General features: G+C 47.4%; 1 protein-coding gene across 2 annotated transcripts in view; it reads left to right on the plus strand.

Moving 5' to 3' along the window:
• Nucleotides 1-23,645, plus strand: part of MED26 (mediator complex subunit 26) — a 53,098-nt gene that overhangs the window by 24,259 nt on the left and 5,194 nt on the right. For both annotated transcript variants that reach the window (XM_075903371.1, XM_075903370.1), the window contains one exon: nt 18,895-18,969. In XM_075903371.1, coding sequence (XP_075759486.1) covers nt 18,895-18,969 — 75 coding nt within the window. The remainder of the gene's footprint in view (nt 1-18,894; nt 18,970-23,645) is intronic.

A 23,645-nucleotide genomic window follows, 5' to 3' on the forward strand; every position in this document is an offset into this window, starting at 1 on the left:
TCCCTGGCCAGACACCCTACTCCTGCACCCTCCTGCTCCTGCGCCTCCCCTCATGCCAAACACCTATCCCCAACCCTGCTCCAGCAACTGCATTGCTCTTGTACCTTCCCTTGGTCTTGTTCCCCCAGTCACTCTTCTCCCATCCTGATTCTACACCCGACCTTGCATCCTGCTCTCCTATCCCTATCCCACTTGCTGGCAGCTGTGTCCTGCACACTGAACCCCTCATTTTTGTCCCCACTCCAGACTCTAAGGGGGTCCACAAAAAGCTACTCCAGAACCCCACCCTAAGTAAATCTGGCCTATGGGAAGTCCTGAACCTCAGTCCCCCCTGACCCGTCCCTTCACTCGGTGGGGCTGGAGTGCCAGAGAAGTGAGGTGTCTCAGTTGGGGGCCACATCAGTATGGGTTGGGGGGTTTGGAGGAGTGTTTTTGCTTCTCATTTGTGTGGTCCCCAACTGCTTTTTCTGTAGGTTAGTGGTCCCTGACCCCAAAAAAGGTTCCTGACTCCTGTCATAAATAAAGAAAACATTCAAATCTTTTGTTGGACATGAATTTGTTTTCCTTAGTTTATCAAACTTCATTTTAAATAAGCGAGAGTTAAAATGCTTAATCTGACTAATAATTTAAATTAAACCATCCTCTCTAGCTGCAGCACTAGTAAAATGGCTCGGGTGTAATTATGTAATTAATGGTGAGTGTCCATTAGCAACTGTCCTGGAAAGGTTTGCAATGCCCCAGGTAGTCCACAGACCAAAAGTTTGAGAACCACTGGGTTAGGGGAATGGAGCAAGTTGGAGTGGCTGGATACAATTACCTATTTCCCTCTGCCTCCCATAACTCTTCAAGATCTTCCTTTAGCGATTTGGCATCTCAGGATAAATGCACTGATGGATGTTAAAAGAACAGTGAAGGAATATATTTGACATGCCCATTAAGAGCAATGGAATTCATTGTTTCGGCAATGCTCTGGTGTGTGTCTTGACGCTCTAATTTTGTAGCTGTCCCCTACTGAATGTGATTGTTATTCAGTCAGTATCTGTCAAGCGAACCTGCCGCGCAGAGTGGCTAGATTAGCTGACCTGGATGCAGTTAGATAATGTGGACTGAAGTTTGTTTGTGGCCTTGTTCAGTCTTAATTTCTTAGCAAATGAGGTATAACTTGAGTACCATTTCATTCGAAGACTTGTCCTTGCCTGCAAGACTCCTCTCGTTTCCTGACAGTTTTGAAATGGAGGGATGATAGAAGTTACTATAGAGAACTTTCTGGGTGTCTGGCTGATGAGTCTTGCCCACATGCTCAGGGTTTAGCTGATCGCCTTATTTGGGGTCGGGAAGGAATTTTCCTTCACGGTAGATTGGCGGAAGCCCTGGAGGTTTTTCGCCTTCCTCTGTAGCATGGGGTACAGATCACAGCTGGAGGATTTTCTGCATCTTTGAAGGCGTCAGTATCTGAGATATAGGTGAGAGGATTATTCTGGGAGGGGTGGGTGAGATTCTGTGGCCTGCACTGTGCAGGGGGTCAGACTAGATGATCTGACCTTAAAGTCTATGAGTCTGAGTCTATGAAATCCTGTAGCCCAGTGCTTCCCTGTGTGGCCCTCCTGCAGCGTAGGGAAGTGCTCTTTTGTGACCGGAAGAGACCCCGCCCCTGTCTGCTGCTGCTTGGCTGAGAGGCGGGTCAGGACACCCTTCTCCCAACAGCTGGGAGGTGTACTCTAGCTCCTGTCTCGAGAGCTGCAGGGACAGGGCTAGGTGAGAGGGGTGGGGCAGGCATTGGGGGCTGCAGAGGCAGGGTTAGTGCTGGGGGCTCTGGAGACTGAGCTCCTGGGCCTCTATGGGGGTAGGGCTGCACTGCAAAACAGGGCTCTAGAGACAGGAATAATATTGGGGGCTGGCACTGAGGGAGGTTCTGGGGGGGGGTTGGGGTGCAGTGGGGTTCTGGAAACAGGAGGCTGGTACTGGGGGACTGGTGGGGGGCTCTAAAGGGTGGGGGACTGACACAGGCATTTGGGATGGGGAACTGCCACTGGGGGGGTTGGGTGTAGGGGATTCTGGGGTTAGTGGCTGGTGCTGAGGGGTGGGGGTGCTCTAGGGGTTAGTGCTGGCTCTGGGGGCTGGGCGTTGGGCAGACCAGTAACATTTTGTTTGCTTACTTGCATAATGAATATGGAAATACAATGTTTCCAGTCCATCAAAAGTTTGTGAATGGGGACCGGCAAACCCAGTATCAAAAAGGTTGGGAACCTCTGCTGTAACTTACCAGGTTTTTTTTACCCTCTTTGTTTCCTTCTTTCAGGTATCCCATTTGCTTGGAATGTCTTCTGTAATCCTGGTTTTCATGTGGCCTTTCTTGTAATGTCTGGCTAATCTATTTTAGGTTCTTGTATATGGCTCTATCACCACAGTATTGGAGAGTCTCAATCTTTGATGTATTTGTCCTCTCAATACCCCCGTGAGGCAAGACTGTTATCTGTAGATATTTACATGTTGTCTTTTACACAATTAACAATCTGGGCTTATTGGTTATTCTTAACTAATAGACGCAATCCCCGCTTCCTCTGTATCAGGCAGCAGCGCAGAGGGGTGGAGGTGGGGCTGGCAGGAGACGGTACTCTTGGGAAGCTGGCTTTCAAGCTGGCTCCTTTTGTGTATCGGCTCCTGCTCATCCCCCCCACTCCCAAGGGAGTCCTTTAAAGCTGGCTCTCCTTGTGCAGTGGGAGGCAGGCAGGAGCCTGGTGCATGTGGGGAGACGACTTTTAAACCAGCTTCCGCCTGCCCGTTCCTGCATGTAGAGGGATTACACATTTACATGTTAGTTAACATCCCTGCTGTTGTTCTCCATGACTTGCAAAGGGACACACAGGAAGTCTGGATTGGGGAATTGAATTTGGGTCTTATATTATGGAAACAAGTAAATAACTTTTCCTTATCACTTTCTCCACACCACTCATGATTTTATATATATCTTATCATACCCCCCCCTTTGTTTCCTCTTTTCCAAGCTGAAAAGTCCCAGTCTCTTTAATCTTTCCTCATATGGGACCCGTTCCAAACCCCTAATCATTTTAGTTGCCCTTCTCTGAACCTTTTCTAATGCCAGTATATCTTTTTTGAGATGAGGAGACCACATCTGTATGCAGTATTCCAGATGTGGGCATACCATGGATTTATATAAGGGCAATAAGATATTCTCTCATTTTCTATCCCTTTTTTTTAATGATTCCTAACATCCTGTTTGCTTTTTTGACTGCCACTGCACATTCTGTGGACGTCTTCAGAGAACTATCCATGATGACTCCAAGATCTTTCCTGATTAGTTGTAGCTAAATTAACCCCCATCATATTATATGTATAGTTGGGGTTATTTTTTCCAATGTACATTACTTTACATTTATTCATATATAAAATAAAAATGTCATTTGCCATTTTGTTGCCCATTCACTTAGTTTGGTGAGATCTTTTTGAAGTTCTTCAGTCTGCTTTGGTCTTAACTACCTTGAACAGTTTAGTATCATCTGCAGACTTTGCCACCTCACTGTTTACCCTTTTTTTCAGATTATTTATGAATATGTTGAATAGGATCGGTCCTAGGATTGACCCTTGGGGAACACCACTGGTTATCCCTCTCCATTCTGAAGATTTACCATTTATTCCTAGCCTTTGTTTCCTGTCTTTTAATCAGTTCAGTCCATTAAATGATCTTCCCTTTTATCCCATGACAACTTAATTTACGTAAGAGTCTTTGGTGAGGGACCTTGTCAAAGGCTTTCTGGAAATCTAAGTACACTATATCTACTGGATTCCCCCTTGTCCACATGTTTGTTTGACCCCTTCAGAGAACTCTAATAGCTTAGTACAACATGATTTTCCTTTATAGAAACCATGTTGACTTTTGCCCAACAAATTATGTTCTTCTATATGTCTGACTGTTTTATTCTTTACTGTTGTTTCAGCTAATTTGCCAATTAGACTTACTGGTCTGTAATTGCTGGGATGGCCTCTAGAGCCCTTTTTAAATATTGGTCTTAAATTAGCTATCTTCCAGTTGCTGGGTACAGAAGCTGATTTAAAGGATAGTTTACAAACCATAGTTAATAGTTCCACAATTTCACATTTGAGTTCTTTCAGAACTCTTGGGTGAATGCCATCAGGTCCCAGTGACTTGTTACTGTTAAGTTCATCAATTAATTCTGAAACCTCCTCTAATGACACTTCAATCAGTGACAAGTCCTTAGATTTGTCACCTACAAAGGATGGGTCCAATTTGGGAATCTCCCTAACATCCTCAGCCGTGAAGACTGAAGCAAAGAATTCATTTAGTTTCTCCGCAATGACTTTATCGTCTCTAAGTGCTCCTTTTGTGTATCGATCATCCAGAAGCCCCACTGGTCAGGTGGTCGATAATAGATCCCTACTATTATATTTTTATTAGAGCAGGGAATTACTATCCATAGCGATTCTATGGAACATGTTGATTAATTTAAGATTTTTACTTAATTTGATTCTAAATTTTCTTTCACATATAGTGCCACTCCCCCACCTGCACGACCAGTTCTGTCCTTCTGATATATTTTGTAGCCCAAAATGATTGTCCCATTGATTGTCTCACTCCACCAGGTTTCTGTGTTGCCTCTTATGTCAATCTCTTCCTTTAACACGAGGCACTCTAGTTCACTCATCTTATTTTTTTAGACTTCTAGCATCTTTATACACACACTTTAAAAACTTGTCACTGTTTAGTTGTCTGCCCTTTTCTGATATGTCAGATTTTTTTGTGTGAATGTTTTTCATCTGATCTGGCCCATACTTTATCCTCTTTCATCTTCTCCTCCTGACTAAAACCTAGAGAAACTTTATCAATAGATTCTCCTCTAAGAGACGTCTTCTGATCCATGTGCTCCTCCGTACCAATCTGCTTTCCCCCATCTCTTAGTTTAAAAACTGCTCTGCGACCTTTCTAATGTTAAGTGCCAGCAGTCTGGATCCACTGTGGTTGAGGTGGAGCCCATCCTTCCTATATAGGCTCCCCCTATCCCAAAAGTTTCCCCAGTTCCTTATAAAGCTAACCCCCTCCTTCCTACACCATTGTCTCATCCACGAATTGAGACTCTGAAGCTCTGCCTGCCTATCTGGCCCTTTATCTGGAACTGGAAGCATTTCTGAGAGTGCCACCATAGAGGTCCTGGATTTCAGTCTCTTTCCTAGTAGCCTAAATTTGGCCTCCAGAATGTCTCTGCTAACCTTCCCTATGTCATTGGTACCTACATGTACCATGATCCCCGGCTCCTCCCCAGCACTACACATAAGTCTATCAAGATGCCTCGAGAGATCCGCAACCTTTGCCTCAGGCAGGCAAGTCACCATATGGTTCTCCCGGTCATCGCAAACCCAGCTATCTACATTTTTAATGATCTAATCTCCCATTAATAACAACTGCATTTTCCTAATGACTGGAGTTCCTTCCCCTGGAGAGGTAACCTCAGTGTGAGAGGATACCCCAACATCTGAAAGGAGGGTCCCGACTATGGGAAGGTTTCCCTCTGCTCCCGTTGACTGCTATCCTTCCCTGAGCCTTTCATCCTCCTTAACAACACAGGGGCTGTCTGATTGGAGGTGGGACAATTCTACAGTGTCCTGTAAAGCTTCATCTACGTGCCTCTCTGCCTCCCTCAGCTCCTCCAGTTCAGCCCGTATGCGGTCTCTGAGGGCCAGGAGCTCCTTGCACCGAATGCACACATACGCCACAGGGCAAGTATTCATACATGCTACACTGAGTGCAATAAACAGGATAGCCCCCACTCTGCTGCTGGGCTTCTGCCTGCATTCTCTCCTACAGTTACCTAGGTTATTGATAGGGTTTCGAGTTAATCAGAACTTCCTGATTTAAAACCTTTAAACTAAACTATAAAGAATGGCAAGTGTACCTTGGCCCCTTCTCAAACTCCCTCTCAAAATTCTGTTTGCTGATCCTGTTTGCAAAGCTCCCTGGTCGCTGACTCACTGTTTTATAAAGCCCTGGCCTGCCTGATTAGCCTCGCCCCCTGACTAAGGCTCAGCCAATTAACAGAGGCTTCTAGATTTCAAATCTTTAGAAGCTCACAGCTTCCAGCTGCTGGCCACAGCACACTCTCCTTCAAACAAACAAAACAGACAAACACAAGCTCAGCACACAGCACATAACCCACAAACACACACTACAGACAGCCACTTATCTCAAGGGTCCTGTATTTGCTCCTCCTTTATCTGAAGAACTCCCTCTCAAAACTCCCTGTTTGCTGCTCTTGTTCTCAAAGCAGGATACCTTTATAAGAAGGTATGTTGATTCCAGGCATGCAATCCACTTTGCTGGAGTTGTGGCATCTTGCATCAGTTTTCTTTGCAGTGTACACCTAGCCAGACCTACAGAAACCTCTTTCCTCCCTTCAGGTAAGAGGGTGATTCTCTCGGAAGAGCCAGGGTAACAGGCCACAGCATGTTAGTGCCTGATCACTCTTTGAGATGATAGGGCTTCAGCAGTAGTATACAGTAAACTTCTTTCCTGTTATTCTGATGCTACCTTCATAGAAATTACAAGGTGAACATGACACTTGTGCACATGTGATTGGTTGTGATCATTACAGTCTACCGGGGCACTGGCATGGCATTCACATTCCTACAGCTGACATTGCAGGACATGCTTCATATTTTCAGTCTGTCTGCTGCAGTCATAGGTATTGGGGTCAGTCACGTAGCCTCACTGGATTACTAACTCTTGAAATTTGAAATATTCCTAGTCTTGCTCTTCTTAAAGGCTTAATTTGAAAATAAATTATCCAAAGCAGACAGATCTAATGGGTAACTAGCTGTGCCAGGGTCACAGGCTCTGTCATTGTGGCTCCAGTGAGGGATGCACTTGAGCAGTGGAGAAAAAGGACAGTCTGAAGTATCCCAGCTTGTACTGGGACAAGTAGGCTTTCCAAGTAGCTGCTTGCACTCAGTACCATTGGAGAATAAGACCTCTACTACAGCTAGGTTAGGGATGGATACTACTAAATGGTTAATCAATAAGTATTAATTCATACAGGTTGGTAAAACAATTTTGTGACATTTGCTGGAGCTTGCCGCACTCTTGCAGCTGGGGGCACTGCTGGATCAGCCTGTGCCTGACGGAGAGGGCAACACTGGGGCAGCCCAGAAACTCCCTCAACCGTGCTCCTATCGCAACTCTACTTCTCTTGAAGCTGGTGGAAACAGTGGGCCTGCTTAGGAACCACTGGATCAGCTGTGGGCAGTGCTGCTCTCCTGGCAGCGAGCCATCAAGTTAGCTGCACTAAGCAGAGCCTAGTAACTGGGGGAGAGGGGTGAGATCAGAGCAACACAGTTATGCACATGCAAATGATCTCCCAGACCACTGTATTCCACCTCTGCAGATACACAGCAGGGTGTCCCCAGGCCAGGGGTAAATTGTGAACTTGTCAATGATTTAGATGATTAATAGAATTTTAATAATTTGGGTACTTTTAAAAACAATATTTATATTCCTAATCTAGGTGACATTGGAACTCTCTGATACTAGTGCAGAGAGAGAACTCCAGTAGTTCAAATGCACAGACCTCAGTAGAAATTCAGTTCATTTTATGCAGGTCATTGTATTAGATTCTTGAGAGAATTTTGGAGAACTGCAGGAGCCATCAGATCCTTAAATTTCTGCATAATTTTAAATCTCTGGTAACTCTCTAGGGTTTGTTAGGATTAAGGAAAAAAAATCCCAAATGATTCTCTCTGGTTGGTGTTTCTAACTGCCGTTCTCATACACAGTCTGGCTGACAGCGTCTGGCTTTGCTTTTGCAGTAGTGGAGGCAGCAAATGACTGAAGTATCAGTGATTTCTTTGCTGGTGTGATGAAATGGAAAGTTGTTGCTTCCAGATAGTTTGCTCTCAACACAGTAAACTGTGCTTGTCAGATGCGTATCAACTCTTGGAGCTGGAGATGGGATTCAGAACAGATTGCAGTTACTCATGGTAGTGATTCCCATAATGAGACTCGACTGTAAACTTCTGATGGACACACACAAAGCAAGTACTGTAAAGACCAGAGCAAATTGAAAGGAATTAATTTGGGAGGAAAAGAGAGAGCTGTGCTTGACACATGCATTTCTGTTGATCACTTGGGCTTTTAATAACATCTAATTTTGAACATATTTTCATATTGGTGAAATTGAATTGTTTTGTCCCTGTGAATTTAATAATTTATCCAAGAATAAACCTCATTTAGAGGTTTAATGGAAGATTGGACCTATCAGTGTTAATTGTTAATGTTTGATTAGTCTTGATATATCAGAATTCTAACTATCATGCTTATTGTTTTAAATATATGTCCTTATTCTGAGATTCTTCAGTTAATTACATTTGGAGTATGTGAAATTTACCCTGTGCAATTTCTGCTGTTGAGTCAGCCTGAGTTTGTGGGTGGTTTAACTAGTGTTTGGATAGCACTGTTAGACAGGGGCAGGTGACCAAAGCCCACAGATAAGGGGAAAAACGGGTCAGATTGAGGGGAGTATAGTATATAATAGGTATAAAGGAGAGAAGGCAGAACTGGGGGACAAAATCGAAACAGTATTTTAGTTGACCGTGTACAAATTAAGGATGTGAACAAGTAACCTGTTAACTGGTTATCTGGAAACAGCCTATGGCTTCCTGCCAGTTCCCTTCCACCCTGTGCAAGGCTGCCAGCTCCTAGCCTGTGAGACTGCATAGGCTGGGAGCTGGCAGCACAATTCCCCCTGTCCAGTGCTGCTTCTGGCCCCATGCAAGGCTGAAGACTCCCCAGCTTGGGGTTGGAAGCAGCCGGACTGGAGTGGTCCTGTTTAATCAGTTAAAGGGTTGAACGTAATATTAAAATAGGAAAAGATCAAGTTAAAGATTACTTAGAAAAGACAGATGTCTTCAAGTCACCAGGGTCTGATGAAATGCATCTTAGAATATTCAGGGAGCTGACTGAGGAGTTATCTGAGCCATTAGCTATCATCTTTGAAAAGTCATGGAAGATGAGAGATTCCAGAAGACTGGAAAAGGGCAAATACTAGTGCCCATCTATAAAAAGGGAAATAAGGACGACCCAGGAACCGACAAACCAGTCATCTTAACTTCTGTGCCAGGAAAGATAATGGAGCAAATAATTGAGGAATCTATCCTCAAACATCTAGAAGATAAGGTGATAAGTAACAGTCAGCATGTCAAATCAATCTCATAGCTTTCTTTGATAAGATGACAAGCCTTGTGGATAAAGGGGAAGCAGCAGATGTGGTATACCTAGACTTTAATACAGCATTTGATACAGTCTCGCATGACCTTATCAGTAAACTAGAGAGATACAATGTAGATGGGACTACTATAAGGTGGATGCATAATTAGTCTGACAATGGTTATCCAACCAGTTATCAATGGTTCACACTCATGCTGGGAAGTCATAACAAGTGGGGTTCCACAGGGATCAGTTTGAGGACAGGTTCTGTTCAATATTTTCATCAATGATGGCATAGAGCAGTGGTCTCCAACCTTTTTACACCCAAGGTTGCTTTTTAAATATCAGGGCAAACCAAGATCTACCCCATCCCTTCCCTGAGACCCCATCCTTGAGGCCCCGCCCTCTCCATTCCCCTCCTCTCCATCACTTGTTGTCCCCAGCCCTTACCTTTCTCAACCCAGTAAGAGTGAGTATGAGCTCTGGGGTGGGAATGAGGGATTTGGGTGTGGGAAAGGGTGAAAGGTGCAAGCTCTGGGAGGGAATTTGGGTACAGGAGGTGGTGGAGAAGAGGATTGTGGCTTGGGGAGGGGGCTACAGGCTGGGGAGTGTTGGGGTCAGGTGGAGGGTTGGGATGCTGAGCAAGCCACAGGCTTGTGGGGGTGTGGTAGTTTGGGTTAGGGTGTATATGGGGTTCTGGATACAGGTTTGCGGTGTGTGGGTGATGCAGGAGTGTTATGGGAAAAGACTGGGGATGTGGTATGAGGGGTTCAGGGCAGTGGGTTCAGGTATGAGGGGCTCAGGATTGGGGTCTGCGGGGATGCAAGAGTGTTATGATGCTGCAGCCAGATGGGGGGGGCTTGTTGGCCAGGCTTCATTTTAAATAAAATATTATGTCTAACACAGTGTTTCAGCATTTGTCTTTATTTATGGGAGGGGGCAGGGAATCTTTTTTGGGTCAGGGAGCACTGACACTCAGAAAAATCAGTCGGGGAACCACACCAGTAAGAAGAAAAAAACCCACCTCCTCTACCCTGTGTGATGTGTCCCCTAACTGAGACCCCCTCACTCCCCTGGCACTCTAGCCCCATGCGGAGAGAAGGGCAGGAAAGACTGAGGTTCAAGGCCTCAGGCCAGAACTCTTCTGGAGTTCCAGGCTTAGTGGATTTTGTGGGGCCCCCCATAGCTCTTGGTTGGGGCCAAAAATGAGGGGTCCAGTGTGTGGGACAGAGCTGCCAGTGAGTGGGAGAGATGGGGGTGCAGAATCTGGGTGGCAGGTAAGGTGCAGGAGCAAGCTGGGGCTAGGTGTCTGGCTAGGGCCGGGGAAGGGTTCTGGTGGGTGTCTGGCCAGGGAAGAGGGAGCAGAAGCAGCTCGGCCGGTACCTGGGCGTCTCCAGGGATGAGTATCTTCCTCCCCCTCTCTCCACTGCCCCAGCCACGGGAGGTTGTAGTGTGGGCATGGGCTCCTGGTTGCAGGTGGGGGGGAAGTGGGGGAGGGACTGGGAACATTGACTGCGTTGAGATCGACTGGCTGGTGACCACTGGCATAGAGAATGTGCTTAAAGTTTGTGGATTATATCAAACTAGGAGTGATTGCAAGTGCTTTGGAGGATAAGGACAGCATTCAAAATAATCTGGACCAACTGGAGAAGTAAATAGGATGAAGTTCAATAAGGACAATGCAAAGTACTCCAGTTATGGAGGAACAATCAGTTTCACACATACAAAATGAGAATTGGGTCAAAGCAGAGGAAAGAAATCCTGCTGCTTTTAATATATGGAAGGCAGGAATACAGCTGGTAGCAATCACTCTTTCTATCCAAGAGTGCTTTTTCTGCCTATTTTAATAGTTCTAGGAGCTTTATATAATAGGGTTTCTTTTACTTAGAACGGGAGAAGTGAAACTATGGAATCCCCAAAGTGGACTGTTTGTTTGTTATTTAATTACATTGCTACTGGATATTCCCTGTCAAAGTGTCCTCTTCTGCCAGGCTTGATGTGCACACATGCATTATCTGATGGACTTGTGTTTACTTTTTGACAGATATATAGCCCCTCTCTCCATCATTTTGACAGTCAATTAAATCTTGTAATGTTTGGGGATTACCAGTAACTGTAAGAATAGTCACTCAGATTCTTGGTTTGAGCATAATTATTAGCTTGACTTGCTTCAGATATGAAGCTTACTAGGTGGGAAGGTATCTAGTTTTCCAAAGCCTAAAGATGCTTTGTGTATTTTCATATCCAGAAAAATTCTGTCATCAGGGATCCGGAATTGTGGATTTGGAATAGATAGTGCATCAATCTTATTTTATAAGAACCTTGACAAAAGTGGTACTGAAGTAATGGAGCAGGTTCCAATGTATCAGTACCTTTAAGGCTACCTAAAAAAATTGTGTGGTACTGAACTGCTGAATATCAGACACAAGGGTACTGAGCAGTCCAGGTTTCAGAGCATCAAGAAACTACTGCCGAGTCTGTGTGTGGAGACCAGGCGCTGGAGCTCTGACAGGAAGTTGGGTACCAAAGTGTCTAGCTGCAGACTCAAAATTTTGCAGTTGCACCTGATCTGATTGGAAAGCAGAGCTAACTGTACACAAGATGTCTGCTAAGGCATAGCTGAGATGTAACAAAGAGCTGGAACAGTGATTAATGGTGCTTGGGCTGTGTCTACATGGCAGAGTTAAGTCAACCTGTGTAATTATGTTTGTGCATGTTCACACAATGCTCCTTGTGTCAACAGAGCAGTGAAGGCAGTGCAACTTGCCGCCTGCTGCTTGGAATCACTGTCCTCTGATGCAGTTTTCTCTGTTCCATCATTGCATAGGCTTCTAATTACGTTTTGTGCCATTTTTCAGCAGCCACTGTAAACTGTGTGGGCATGGATCCCACACTGCTCCCCAGTTTAGTGAGGAGGATTATGAATACAACATGGCTGATCCTGCGATATATCATGAGCTGTAAATCTGGTAATGAATCTGTTACACCTGCAGAGTTGTGTGCAGTGGAAAGAAGCTGTTAGGATTAGGAATATGAATGGTTAACCAGAATGTCTTGCCCTTAGTGGGTAAGGTTTACCGGTTATGGATAACTAGTGGGGGCTGGAGCAGCACCCCCACCTCACCTATAGGGCATGCCGTGGGTTGGGGGCACTCCATCCCAGCTGGAGCAGCCCCTGTGCCCTCCCCCCACCAGTTAACCAATTAATGGAATTTTATATCCCTATTCAGGATTGATGTTTGCATTGAGGGAGCATCTGCTGGTGGTGGACTGTCAGTACTGGGTTTGGAAAGGAAGCACTGAGTGGTGGGATCGCATCATGATGCATGTATGATAGGTAGTGGCTGCAGAATGTTTGGATGTGCAAGGTCACTTTTCTGGAACGTGTACTAAGAGTAAGGACATAAAAAGAGAGCTGTCATGGTGGAAAAGCGCGTGACAATTATGTGGCAGCTGGCAACTTCAGACTGCTTCTGACCAGTCACCAATCAGTTTGGAACTGGGAATTTGTTGGGGTGATGTGAGCATGCAGGACCATTAATCGCCTCTTGCTTTGAAAGTCTGACTCTGGGCAATGTGCCCGAAATATTGGATGGCTTTGTGGCAATGGGATTCCCTAACTGCATCAAGGCACTGGCAGTCATGTTCCAGTTTTGGCTAGAGTACATCAGAAAGGGCTACTGCTGGTGGTTCATTGGGGTCATTTCATGGTTATCGACATGGGGTGGTCTGGGAAGATTCATGATACATGCATCTTCAGGAACACTGACCTGGATAGAAAGAAGCAAGTGGGGACTTTCTTTCCAGACCAAGAAATTCCAATAGGGGATGTGGAAATGCCCATTGTGATTCTGGGGGAGACTGTGTACCCTTTACTCATGAAGCCTAACACTAGAAACCTTGACATCAGAAGGGAGCACTCATGTACCTACCAGTAGCAGCCTATCCTGCTTTTACTACATGGCTTAGTGTACATATGTGACTGCCCTTGCTCCACTCCACCTTCGCTGCCTCAAGATGGGCTCCAGATGGTTTTCTCACCTAAATGTCACACCATGGATTCATGCTAACAGTCCTTGCCAGGGTACTGTCCACCCTTGAGTGGTGGACAGATCCACATCACGTATGTTTTGGGGTTCCCTCCCTTCTTCCCTGCTGCTGCTGCTCCTCCTCAGACAAGATGGTAATCATTGAGACATCCCTGGCTGAGCAGAAGGATGGATGAGCAGAAGGATGATTACGGGGCACAGGGAATATTGCTGTCCTTGAGAGTCCAGGATGCACATCAATATTGTGGAACTAACTGAGGTTTAGTGCAAGCATGTCAGCCCTTTCTTCCATTCATCCCTTCCCATCCTGTTTCCTTATGTCAGACCACACCAGTGATATTTTCTACATTAGCAAATGGGGGCATGAGATCGACTGCTCTGTGCAGAAGCAATCTCTGGAATTGATGCATCACTCACCAGAGCCTCCTGTCTGCAGCCTGCCTACCAGGGACATGGAGTGTGCTTATGAACTCACTTAGCAGACATTTTATGACTGATCAGAAATGGGCATTGCACAGCTCGGTAGTTCAAGACCTCTTCAACTGATGGTGTTTCCAACCACACTTCTTTGTCTTCAGTATAATCCTCAAATGCACCATGTACTGCTCCAGGAAGATCTCTGCCACCTCCCTCAGGGCCTGACTAATCAACTCTCCTTCCTCCCCTCTATTGCTCCTACCTTGAATACTTCTCAAGAGTTTGAGATAAAGTGGTCATGGCCCAGACAATTCTGGGTTCCCAGTCTTTCATGTGTCAACCTGTGCATCCGTTCTTCTTCGAGTGCTTGCTTATGTCCATTATACTTAGGTGTGCATGCTCCATGTGCATGAGTTCTGGAAGCTTTTTACCCTTAGCGCAGTACCTGTTGGGCCAGCCAGGGAGCCCCCTGAAGTGACACATTGGTGCATATATACCCACGCGGTGTTGCAATCGGTTTCCTCTTAGGTTCTGGCCCTACCTCCATAGGTATAGCTTGGGAATCACCTAAGTGGAATGGACATAAGCAAGCACTCGAAGAAAAAATGGTTACTTACCTCGTAACTAACTGTTCTTCCAGATGTGTTGCTTATGTCCATTGCAATTCCACCCACCTCCCCTTCGGAACATCCAGCAAGAAGGAACTGAAGAGATGGAGGGCCAGTGGGGTTATATATGTGCTGATATGCTGGCGCTACTCAGGGGGCTCCCCTGGCCGGCCCAATGGGTACTGCTAAGGGTAAGAAGCTTCCGGAACTTGTGCAGGTGGCGCATGCTTATGTCCATTCCACTTAGGTGTGCAACACACCTCGTAACTGTTGTTCGAGATAAGTAACAGGTTTTTTCTTAACCCCGCCTTCCCTGAACTGGTGACACAGTTCAACAGTTAGACCAGACATCCCAATTCACTAGTGCTTCACCTCTGGCATTTGGATGGGCTTTGGCTTTAGAATGGACCTGTCTTGCACTGAAAAACATCCTCTTCAGCAGCAGGAAGAAATCAGCTAAACACTGTTACCAAGCTAAATGGAAATGTTTCTCCTACTGGGCCCAACAAAAGGGGGGTTTGATGGAATTGTTTGAGAGGTGGTTGGTGAAGATGGTGTGGTGATCTGTAGGTTTCTGGTGTATGGCTCCTTTGTTGAAGCTAATGGTGTACTGGAAGTGGATGTACATGTGGGAGTATTCTAGGGAGGCTGAATTCCGTGGATGGGTAGTTGTTGAAGTTGTGGTAGAAATCTGAGGAAGTTTTATAGTCTGTCCATAGGATGAAAATATTACTGATGTATTTCAAGTATACTGTTGTTGTGGTGCATTTGTTTGTGAACACTTTCACCTAAGTATTTCCATCTCACTTATAAGTAGGTCCACAAATTATTTTGTGCACCCAAGATGTGTATGTATAAAGCTGCATATGCACAGATGAAGGTTGCATTGAGACCCATTGAAAACATGGCACCAACTATGTTAATGTGACACACATTTGTGGAATATATGTAAGGTAGCATAGCTTTGGAATCGGTGCTTAGAATAGCAGGTGCTTTGAGACTGAGTGTATAGAGCTAATAAGGCAGAGATTTGTTACTCACGGAGACAGCCAGAGGACCTCTAGTGGGCATAGTGTTTCTTGCTTCTCTTCTTTCTGATTTTAAACTATGGTTTATGTTGAGGGTTTTTGGATTTTGCTTGGGATCTACCCCTCTGTGGAAATGAGTCACTGTCATAGATTTTTTTTCTTTAAACATTATTTGATGAAAATTTATTCAGGAAGCACAAAGGTAGACATCTGGTGTAACCAATACAGTCAGTGAACTGGCCCCTAAAATTACTCTGAAATTATGTCTTTACTGTTTTATAGTCTGTCTAAACTAGGGGTTCCCAAGATCTTTCATAGTGTAAATACCTCAGACTGGTGTTTTACCCACAAAAGCTTATGCCCAAATAAATCTTTAAGGTGCCACATGACTCGTTTTTACTCAGATTTTTTGGGTACCAGCTTAACTCGCTTAATTTCATATTTATCCTTATGGCAGCAACATTAATTCCTTACAGGAAAAGTTATAGGATTTATTTTTACTTGCTAGAAGTATTCTTTTTGGAAAGAGTTAATCAGGTTGATTTTACTTCTCCTTTCAGCTGCTAAGACTTGCTCAGCTGGAAACAAGGAGAGGCAGCCTGTGCGCAGTGGGCTGTGCTTTGGCAGTCTCTTGACTGGCTTGCTCTGAAACTTCTATCGGTGACACAGGGCCAGCGTTCCAATACTTGGAGTTCTACTTTTCAGGCAGGGGAGGAAATGAGGCAGAGTTCCCTTCATCTTCTGTTCAGTCAGGGATGCTGTAAGGATGCTAGCAGCAAGCAGACTCCTCAGTGCCCTCCTCCCACCACCATTACTGAAAATGTACAACTTAATATTATTGATGATTGACATGGTAATTAATAATAGCATAAATGAAACCCTTTGCTCAGACTTTATTTAATGGGACTTCTGCTGCTACTGGGGGTGCAGTATGTGGATATGGGGATGCAGGAGTCAGGGTTGGAATGTGTGAGGGGCTCAGGGCAGGGAGTTGGGGCATGTGGGAGGTGCAGGGGGCAGGGCACTGGAAGTATGGGGGGAGTAGAATATAGGGAGGTGGGGCCCTGGGGCCAGATTGCCTTACGGGGCTGGGCTGCTGCACCTGGGCAGCAGTGGCTGGATGAGGAGCTGGGCTAGGACCTTCCCTCCTACCCGTGCCACAGCAAGAGGTGAGCTGCCACTAGTCCTTCCTGTGGCTAGATGGGATCCAGGACACTACAGTCTGATTTGGGCTGGCCCCCTATCGGGGCCATGTTGGCCAGGCTTCATTTTAAATAAAGTAAAATATGATGTCCAACAACAAAGGTTTTAACATGGTTTTTATTTATAGCAGGAGTGGGGACATTTTTTGGAGTGGGGGACCACTGACCCACCAAAAAATCAGTAGGGGACCACACAAGTGAGGAGCACAAAAAAATCCCTCCAAACTCCTGCAACCCTCACTGATGTAGCCCCTCAACTGAAATACCTTATTCCCCTGGTGCTCCAGCCTGATGGTGGGGAGAGGGTTAGGGAGGACTGAGGTTCAAGGCCTGAGGCCAGATTAACTCTTCTGGGGTTCCAGGGTTAGTGGATTTTGGGTTTATTTAGTCTGCAGAAGAGAAGAGGGAGAGGGGATTCCTCTTGAAGGGAGGCTCCAAAGAGGATGGAGAGAGGCTGTTCTCAGTAGTGACGGATGGCAGAACAAGGAGCAATGGTCTCAAGTTACAATGGGGGAGGTCTAGGTTGGATAGTAGGAAAAACTATTTCACTAGAAGGGTGGTGAAGCACTGGAAGGGGTCACGGGGGGGGGGGGGGGGCGTGTATGGAATCTCCATCCCTAGAGCTTTTAAAGTCCTGGCTTGACAAAACCCTGACTGGGATGATTTAGTTGGGGTTGGTCCTGCTTTGGGCAGGGGGTTGGACTTGATGACCTCCTGAGGTCTTCAAGCCTTAAGGTTCTGTGACTCTGATTTTGTGGGGCACCCCATGGCTCTCGAGTGGGGGCAAAATGGGGGGTTCTATGTGTGGGACAGGGTTGCCAGTAAGTGGTATAGGGATGGGGGTGCAGGATATGGGCAAGAAGAGGTGGTTGCAGGAGGGGTGAGGGTACAAGGTCTGGGTGGGAGGTAGGATGTTAGGAGCAGGCTGGGAGTAGGATATCTGGCCAGGAGGGTGGGTGTCTGGCCAAGAGCAGGATGTAGAAGTAGGCTGTGGGTGTTGGGGTCTCGGTGGAGGGGGTAAAGTGAGGAGCTTGGGGTGCTGGAAGCCTGAGCATGAGGGGAAGTGGGAGGGCACTTGCTTTCATGCCCTGTGCCTGTCCTAGGCTTGGCCTCCCGTTGCTCCCATTGGCTGGATTCCAGCCAATGGGAGCAGCAGGGAAAGCTTCCAGGAAGCTCATCCATGTGCTGCTATTCCTTCAGCTGGGGAAAGGGAAGTGGCAGTGTGCACAGCCGCTTCTAGCTTCAGCTTCTTCCCTGCAAGCTAGATCTGGCATGGAGGCTGGAGAGGGCCCCCCACTTCCCTCCTTTCCCCGCAGGAAGACTGTACTGGCACTTCAATCTTGCTGGGGGGGGAGGGAGGCTGTGAGGCTGGAGCACCAGCGCAGGCTCCCTGCTGCAGGGGGAATGGGGGGGGGGGGGGGGGGGAGGAGCTGAGTTCAAGCTTCAGAAGAGCCGTACCTGGCTCCCTACTGACCCATAGGCTGCTAGCCTAGGGCAGGGATCATCTCCTGCATTTGCCTTGTTTTTTCAGTTTGTTGCAAGCTCTTTGGAGCAGGGATTTTCAAGAGTGCTATAAAATACTGGGCCAGTCCAGCGTGTGAACATTTGTTGCATGCCACCATGTGAGCAATTTGAGTGACACTCAAATGTACAGTGCATTACAGTTCACTGAACAAGACTAAATATTTTAATTTAACGTTTAGTCTATACCACCACCATTGAATATACAGTGACATTATCAAACCCAAATGTCAAGCTGTCTGTGGTTCGGATCCTGGGTTCTTTCCTATAGCACTATGCTGGCGATTGGCCAGTGTGGACACCCTAAGTACCAGACCCTGGAGTTGAACTCTGGGCACTGATGATGGACATTCTCTGTCTTGCACTCTGGAATTGGCTTTCCTTTGTAGTCTGACACTTGGGGGACAGCACAAATCTGATTCAGATTTAACCTGGAGGAGTGGAAACTAGGTCTTGGAAAGAATAAAGACAAACTCACTTTTTTTAATGTATAGTGAATTTATCTGGAGACTACACTGGTCCATTTTATAAATGAAAACAGAAATGTACTATCATGGCTATTCCCTTGAAATCAGGCTCTGCAGCTGGCAACCTGCTCTGACAATGTGCTGAATTTCATTTTACGCAACAGCAAGACTATAATAGTGCCTTCACCTTCCAGGTAGGCCGAAGGTGTCCCTTTCAATCTTACTGCGGAGACATGGCTCCTTAAAGCCAGGATATGTGGTGACAGTTTTGTGCATCATTCTTGTAATTATACAACATGTTTTAAATGTGCATTATTTGAGAACTAAAATGGGTGCATGAAAACTTTAAATGACTTTTTCTTCCTTGTTACAGATCCATAACATGGTGGCAGTGCTGGAAGTGATCTCCAGCTTGGAGAAGTATCCCATAACCAAAGAGGCACTTGAGGTATGTCATCTTACATGTGAAATTCAACACATGCTTACATATGAAAATAATCCACCCCATACAATAACTTTTGAATGCCCTTTAATATATTTCAACTCTTGTGATTTATCTTTGTTTTTTTGTGAAAGAGTACATATTTAAGGCAGAGATATATAATCCGTCCTCCACCACTTCCGCTGGCACCCCAGTACACGATGGAATTAATTGTCTTTCTGGAATCCTATAATATCAAAGGGTACGCGGTGCGATCTCTATTGGTACACGGTGCAATCCAGTTTCTGTTCATGAGGCACCAGAGCAATGTTTCCACTGATTAACTCCTCGTCTGAGTCAGTCAGCATTGCTTCCATATCTTATGACTGTCAAGTTTTTATTCTCTTGCTCATTTATTAATTCTCTTTGGTAACCTGCAATAGCATCTCTTTATAGGCTCAAAATTAGTTTGAAATAGCTCCAATTCAGTGCCAGTCCCTGATTGGCTGTGAGGTTAGCTCCCCTGTGAGAATACTGTAAAGCTAGAGAACACTGGCTCAAATATTGGGTAATTCAGTACAGTACGAAGGGGACAACCAGATTACTAATCCCAGTACTTCTGCCGGTGGGACAGCAACTGCACAGACCATTCCTTGTCAGCCTATTTGGATCCTCTTAGATCCATAAACCCCAAGAGAATCTTTTCGCACCTAGATGTCTAAAATATTTAATTTAAATTTAAAGTATTGAAATTCAAATTTCTGTTGGTGAAAAGACCAACTTTTGAGTTAAGTAGAGCTTTCTTCAGATCACTAATTGCTGTTCTAGAGTGCACTTAAATGGGCAGTGTAAGTCTCTAATAACACAAATGACTTGTATACAGGAGGGATCCAGTTATGTTCCTCATTGGGAATCTTTTCTCTTCTGGGACCACAGCACTATTCTGCCAACTCCAGCCACAGCCATGATTAATTTCCAGTTGGCTCAGACTGAAATGTATCCAAATGTATTGAAATGTTTCAAACCCATCCCATTCCTCTAATGTACAAAAGGAGTGTGCTTCATTTCAGTCTACACCAATGTTTCCCAATTTTATTTGGCCTAGGAACCCTTTTCAGCTTTTCAAAATTTCAAGGAACCCCTAGGTTTGTCAAGCAAAAAAAAAAGGGGGGGGGGAGAGGGACCCACCAATTCATGACCCAAGACCCCCCCCATCTCCTTTCTGTGAGGTCTCATCCGCTCTGTTCCCCTCCTCTCCATCACTTGCTATACCCAGCCGTTATACTTGTCTCAACCTAGTGAGTGAGATGTGGGGTGGGAATGAGGGATTTGGGGGTGGGAAGGGGTGAGAAGTACAAGCTCTGGGAGGGAATTTGGATGCAGGAGAAGGGGCTGTTGGCTCAGGGAGGGGGCTCTAGGCTGGGGAGTGTTGGGCTCAGGTGGAAGGTTGGGGTGCTGAGCAAGCCAGGGCTTGTGGATGTGAGGGTGCAGGAGTTTGGGCTGGACATGTGAGGGACTCAGGGCAATAAGGTTGTGAGTATGATGGGCTCAGGACACAGATCTGTGATGTGTGGATGGTGGAGGAACGTTGTGGCAGAAGACTGAGGATGTGGGGATGCAGGAGTGTGGGGATGTAAGAGGCTCAGGACGGGGGTTCCAGTGTATGATAGGCCCGGATTTGGGGTCAGGTGGTGCAGGAGTGTTATGATGTTGCAGTGAAATGGGGGTTTGGTCCCAATTGGGGGCTTGTTGGCCTGGCTTCATTTTTAAATAAAATATTATGTCAAACTCAAAAGGTTTAGCATTGTCTTTATATGTGAGAGGGGTGAGGAACCTGTTTTGAGTCAAAGGTCACTGACCCACAGAAAAGTCAGTTGGGGCCACACAAGTGAGATGCAAAAAAACAAAAACAAAAAATCCTCCAAAAACCCCCAAGCCTCACTAATGTGGTCCCAAATGTGCTGGCGGGGGTAGGGGACAGAGTGCTAGTGGGTGCTGGGGAGAGGGTGCTGCTGGGTGGAAGGATGCTGGCTCAGGTGGCAGGGTGCTGGGGCAGGGTGCTGGGACAGGCAGGTGGCAGGGTGCTGGGGTCAGGGACATGGTCCTGCTGGGCACTAGGGTGACTGGCAGGGTGCTGGGACAAGGAACAGGGTGCTGCTGGGTGCTAGCGTGGATGGCAGGGTGCTGGGGCTGGGACCAGGGCCAGGGTGGTGCTGAGTCCTGGGGTGTGAGGCAAGGTGCTGGGGCCAGGGCGGTGCTAGGGTGGATGGCAGGGCTGCCAAGGAGCGGGATAGGGATGGGGTGCAGGATCTGGGGGGCGGAAGGGGACAAGGTCTGGGTAGGGTGCAGACCAGATAGGTAGGGTGCAGAAGCAGGCTGGATGTAGGGTGTCTGGCTACGAGGGAGGGTGCAAGGAGGGGACTTGGGTAGGAGTTGGACCTCCCTGATCTGGCACCCTCTAGACCTGACTGGTCCCAGATGAGGAATTTTTGGACCAGGGGAGGTCATTTCAGGGCTTCTGGTCCCCCCCCCTCCCCCCCGCCTTCCCCACTAGGCTTCTTTGCACCTCTATCCCCTGCAACCGAACTAAGCTGCCCACCCCTGCTGGTTCCCTGCACTTCCCCCAAAACCATCCCTCACAATCCAAGGGAGTGCAGCACCAGTTCCCTGCAGCCCCTCACCTCCTCCAAGCCCCACAAAACTGCTGAGCCAAGAGCCGATTCCCTGTCTCTCCCTCCCCTTGTCTAGCCCCGGTTCCCGGCACCTCCCTCCTCCTGCAGTCAAACTGAGCTCCGAGCTCCACACACACACACCACCCCACCCCACCCCACCGCCCAGCCCAGCTCCCCAGACCTTCCCACTCTGCAACCCAACTGAGCTCAATTTCCCTGCACCTTCCCCCAAACCATGTAGACATGCTGAGCCAGTGCTGATTCCCTGCCCCTGCCTTCCTCCCTCCCTTTGGCTGTGTCTACACGGCACGATCTTGCACCAAAGCGGCCGCTCTTGCGCAAAAATTTGCTGCCTGTCTACACTGGCCGTGTGTTCTTGCGCAAGTACACTGACGTTCTCATGTATGAAATCAGGGCTTCTTCCACAAGAACTACGATGCTCCCGCTCAGGAATAAACCCTTTTGAGCAACTATTCTTGCGCAAGAGGCCAGTGTTGATAGGCAACATGAATTTCTTGAGCAAGAAAGCCCTATGGCTAAAATGGCCATCGGCACTTTCTTGGGCAAGAGAGTGTCCACACTGCCATAGATGCTCTTGTGCGAAAGCACAGCTCGCACATGGAAGAGTGGATGTGTTCTCGCACAAGAAACAACCAGTGTAGACACAGCCTAAGAGTTTCCTCTCATGAGCAAAATGAATTTTGTGTCGTGCACCAGTCCTGAGTTCATGTGGCTTGTTTGGATGTGTCATTGTGCCACCCAAGTTATTAATAAATATAATTATTTTTAAACCTCTGCCTTTTCCCTCTGCTGCCATGTCAGCTGCCCTGGTGTCTGCTGCCCCCCGACTCCTCACCCTCCTCTGCTGTCCTGACTCCTGCTCTTCTCACTGTCCTCAGCCCTCCTGCAACCTGCCCCCCTCCACCAGCCCTTCTCTCCTCCCTGTGCCCACTTCTCCAGTAGCCCCACTCTGATCATGTGAGCTACCCCTCCTCATCCCCTCTTCTAACACCTCCCTCTACAAACCTGCCCTGTGTGTCTCCTCTGATGGTGGTCCCTCCACTGGGCAGGTGTCTGCCTAGAATCCCCTGGCACCTGCACCTTCTCTTACCCCTGCACCCTCCTGGTGCCTCCCCCTTCCCTCACTTCCCCTGCCCCCTTTGCTCCATTTTTCCCTGATACTCACCCCTCACCACCCTCTGCCCCCATTCCCCTCATGCCCCTCTGCCCTGACACATGACTTGCTCCAACCCAGCCTTCCTCATGCCTACCCCTTCTTTCAAGCCTTCTCCCAGCACTTCCCCTCACCCTTCTAGCCCCCAATGCTCTTACCCTCTCCCCTCCCGGCATCACCCTGTCCCCCTCCCACTGACACCTTCCCTCCTGCCCTTTTCCTCATTGTCTGTGCTTGGCCCCCTGGCAATTCTCTCTTCATCCCTGTCAGTTTGGTGCAGTGGTCCCCAACCACTGGAGGTTGCCGGGCGCCAGGGGGTGTGGCCGTTCGCCCGCCGGGCGCCAGAGGGTGGGGACACTTGCGCGCCCGGTGGCAGCCCCCCCCAAGTGCCGTGTGCCCGGGGCCGGCAGCCCCCCCCGAGCGCGGGCGGCCAATCTGCAGCGCTCCCAGGGCCGGTGCTCACCTTCAGGGAAGGTCACGCACGGCAGGGATGGGTCCGGGGGAGAGATGCTCTGGGGCCAGGCTGGGAGGACGTGCGCGTGCGCGGTCGGGACCAGCTCCATGCTGGCTAGCTGGCTCTCTCTCTCTTTTTCAGGGATGGCAGGGGAGCCAGCTCCTCGCGGAACCCCTCGTTGTGCTCCGCGGAACCCCAGGGTTCCGTGGAGCACCAATTGGGAAACTCTGGTCTACACTTTCTTTGGTATAACTATATGCCAGTATTCCTTTCCTTTAATCTGATTTGTAGGGGAGATGCCTAATGTTTCCAAATGGTGTAACCACAAAACAAAGAAGGACCTAGAAATTTTCTTTTTCAGAATTTTATGTATGTTGGCCCCGCAGCTCTTTCCCACAGCTGT

This window comes from Pelodiscus sinensis, chromosome 19, assembly GCF_049634645.1.
Source record: "Pelodiscus sinensis isolate JC-2024 chromosome 19, ASM4963464v1, whole genome shotgun sequence".
NCBI classification, from domain to species: Eukaryota; Metazoa; Chordata; order Testudines; family Trionychidae; genus Pelodiscus; species Pelodiscus sinensis.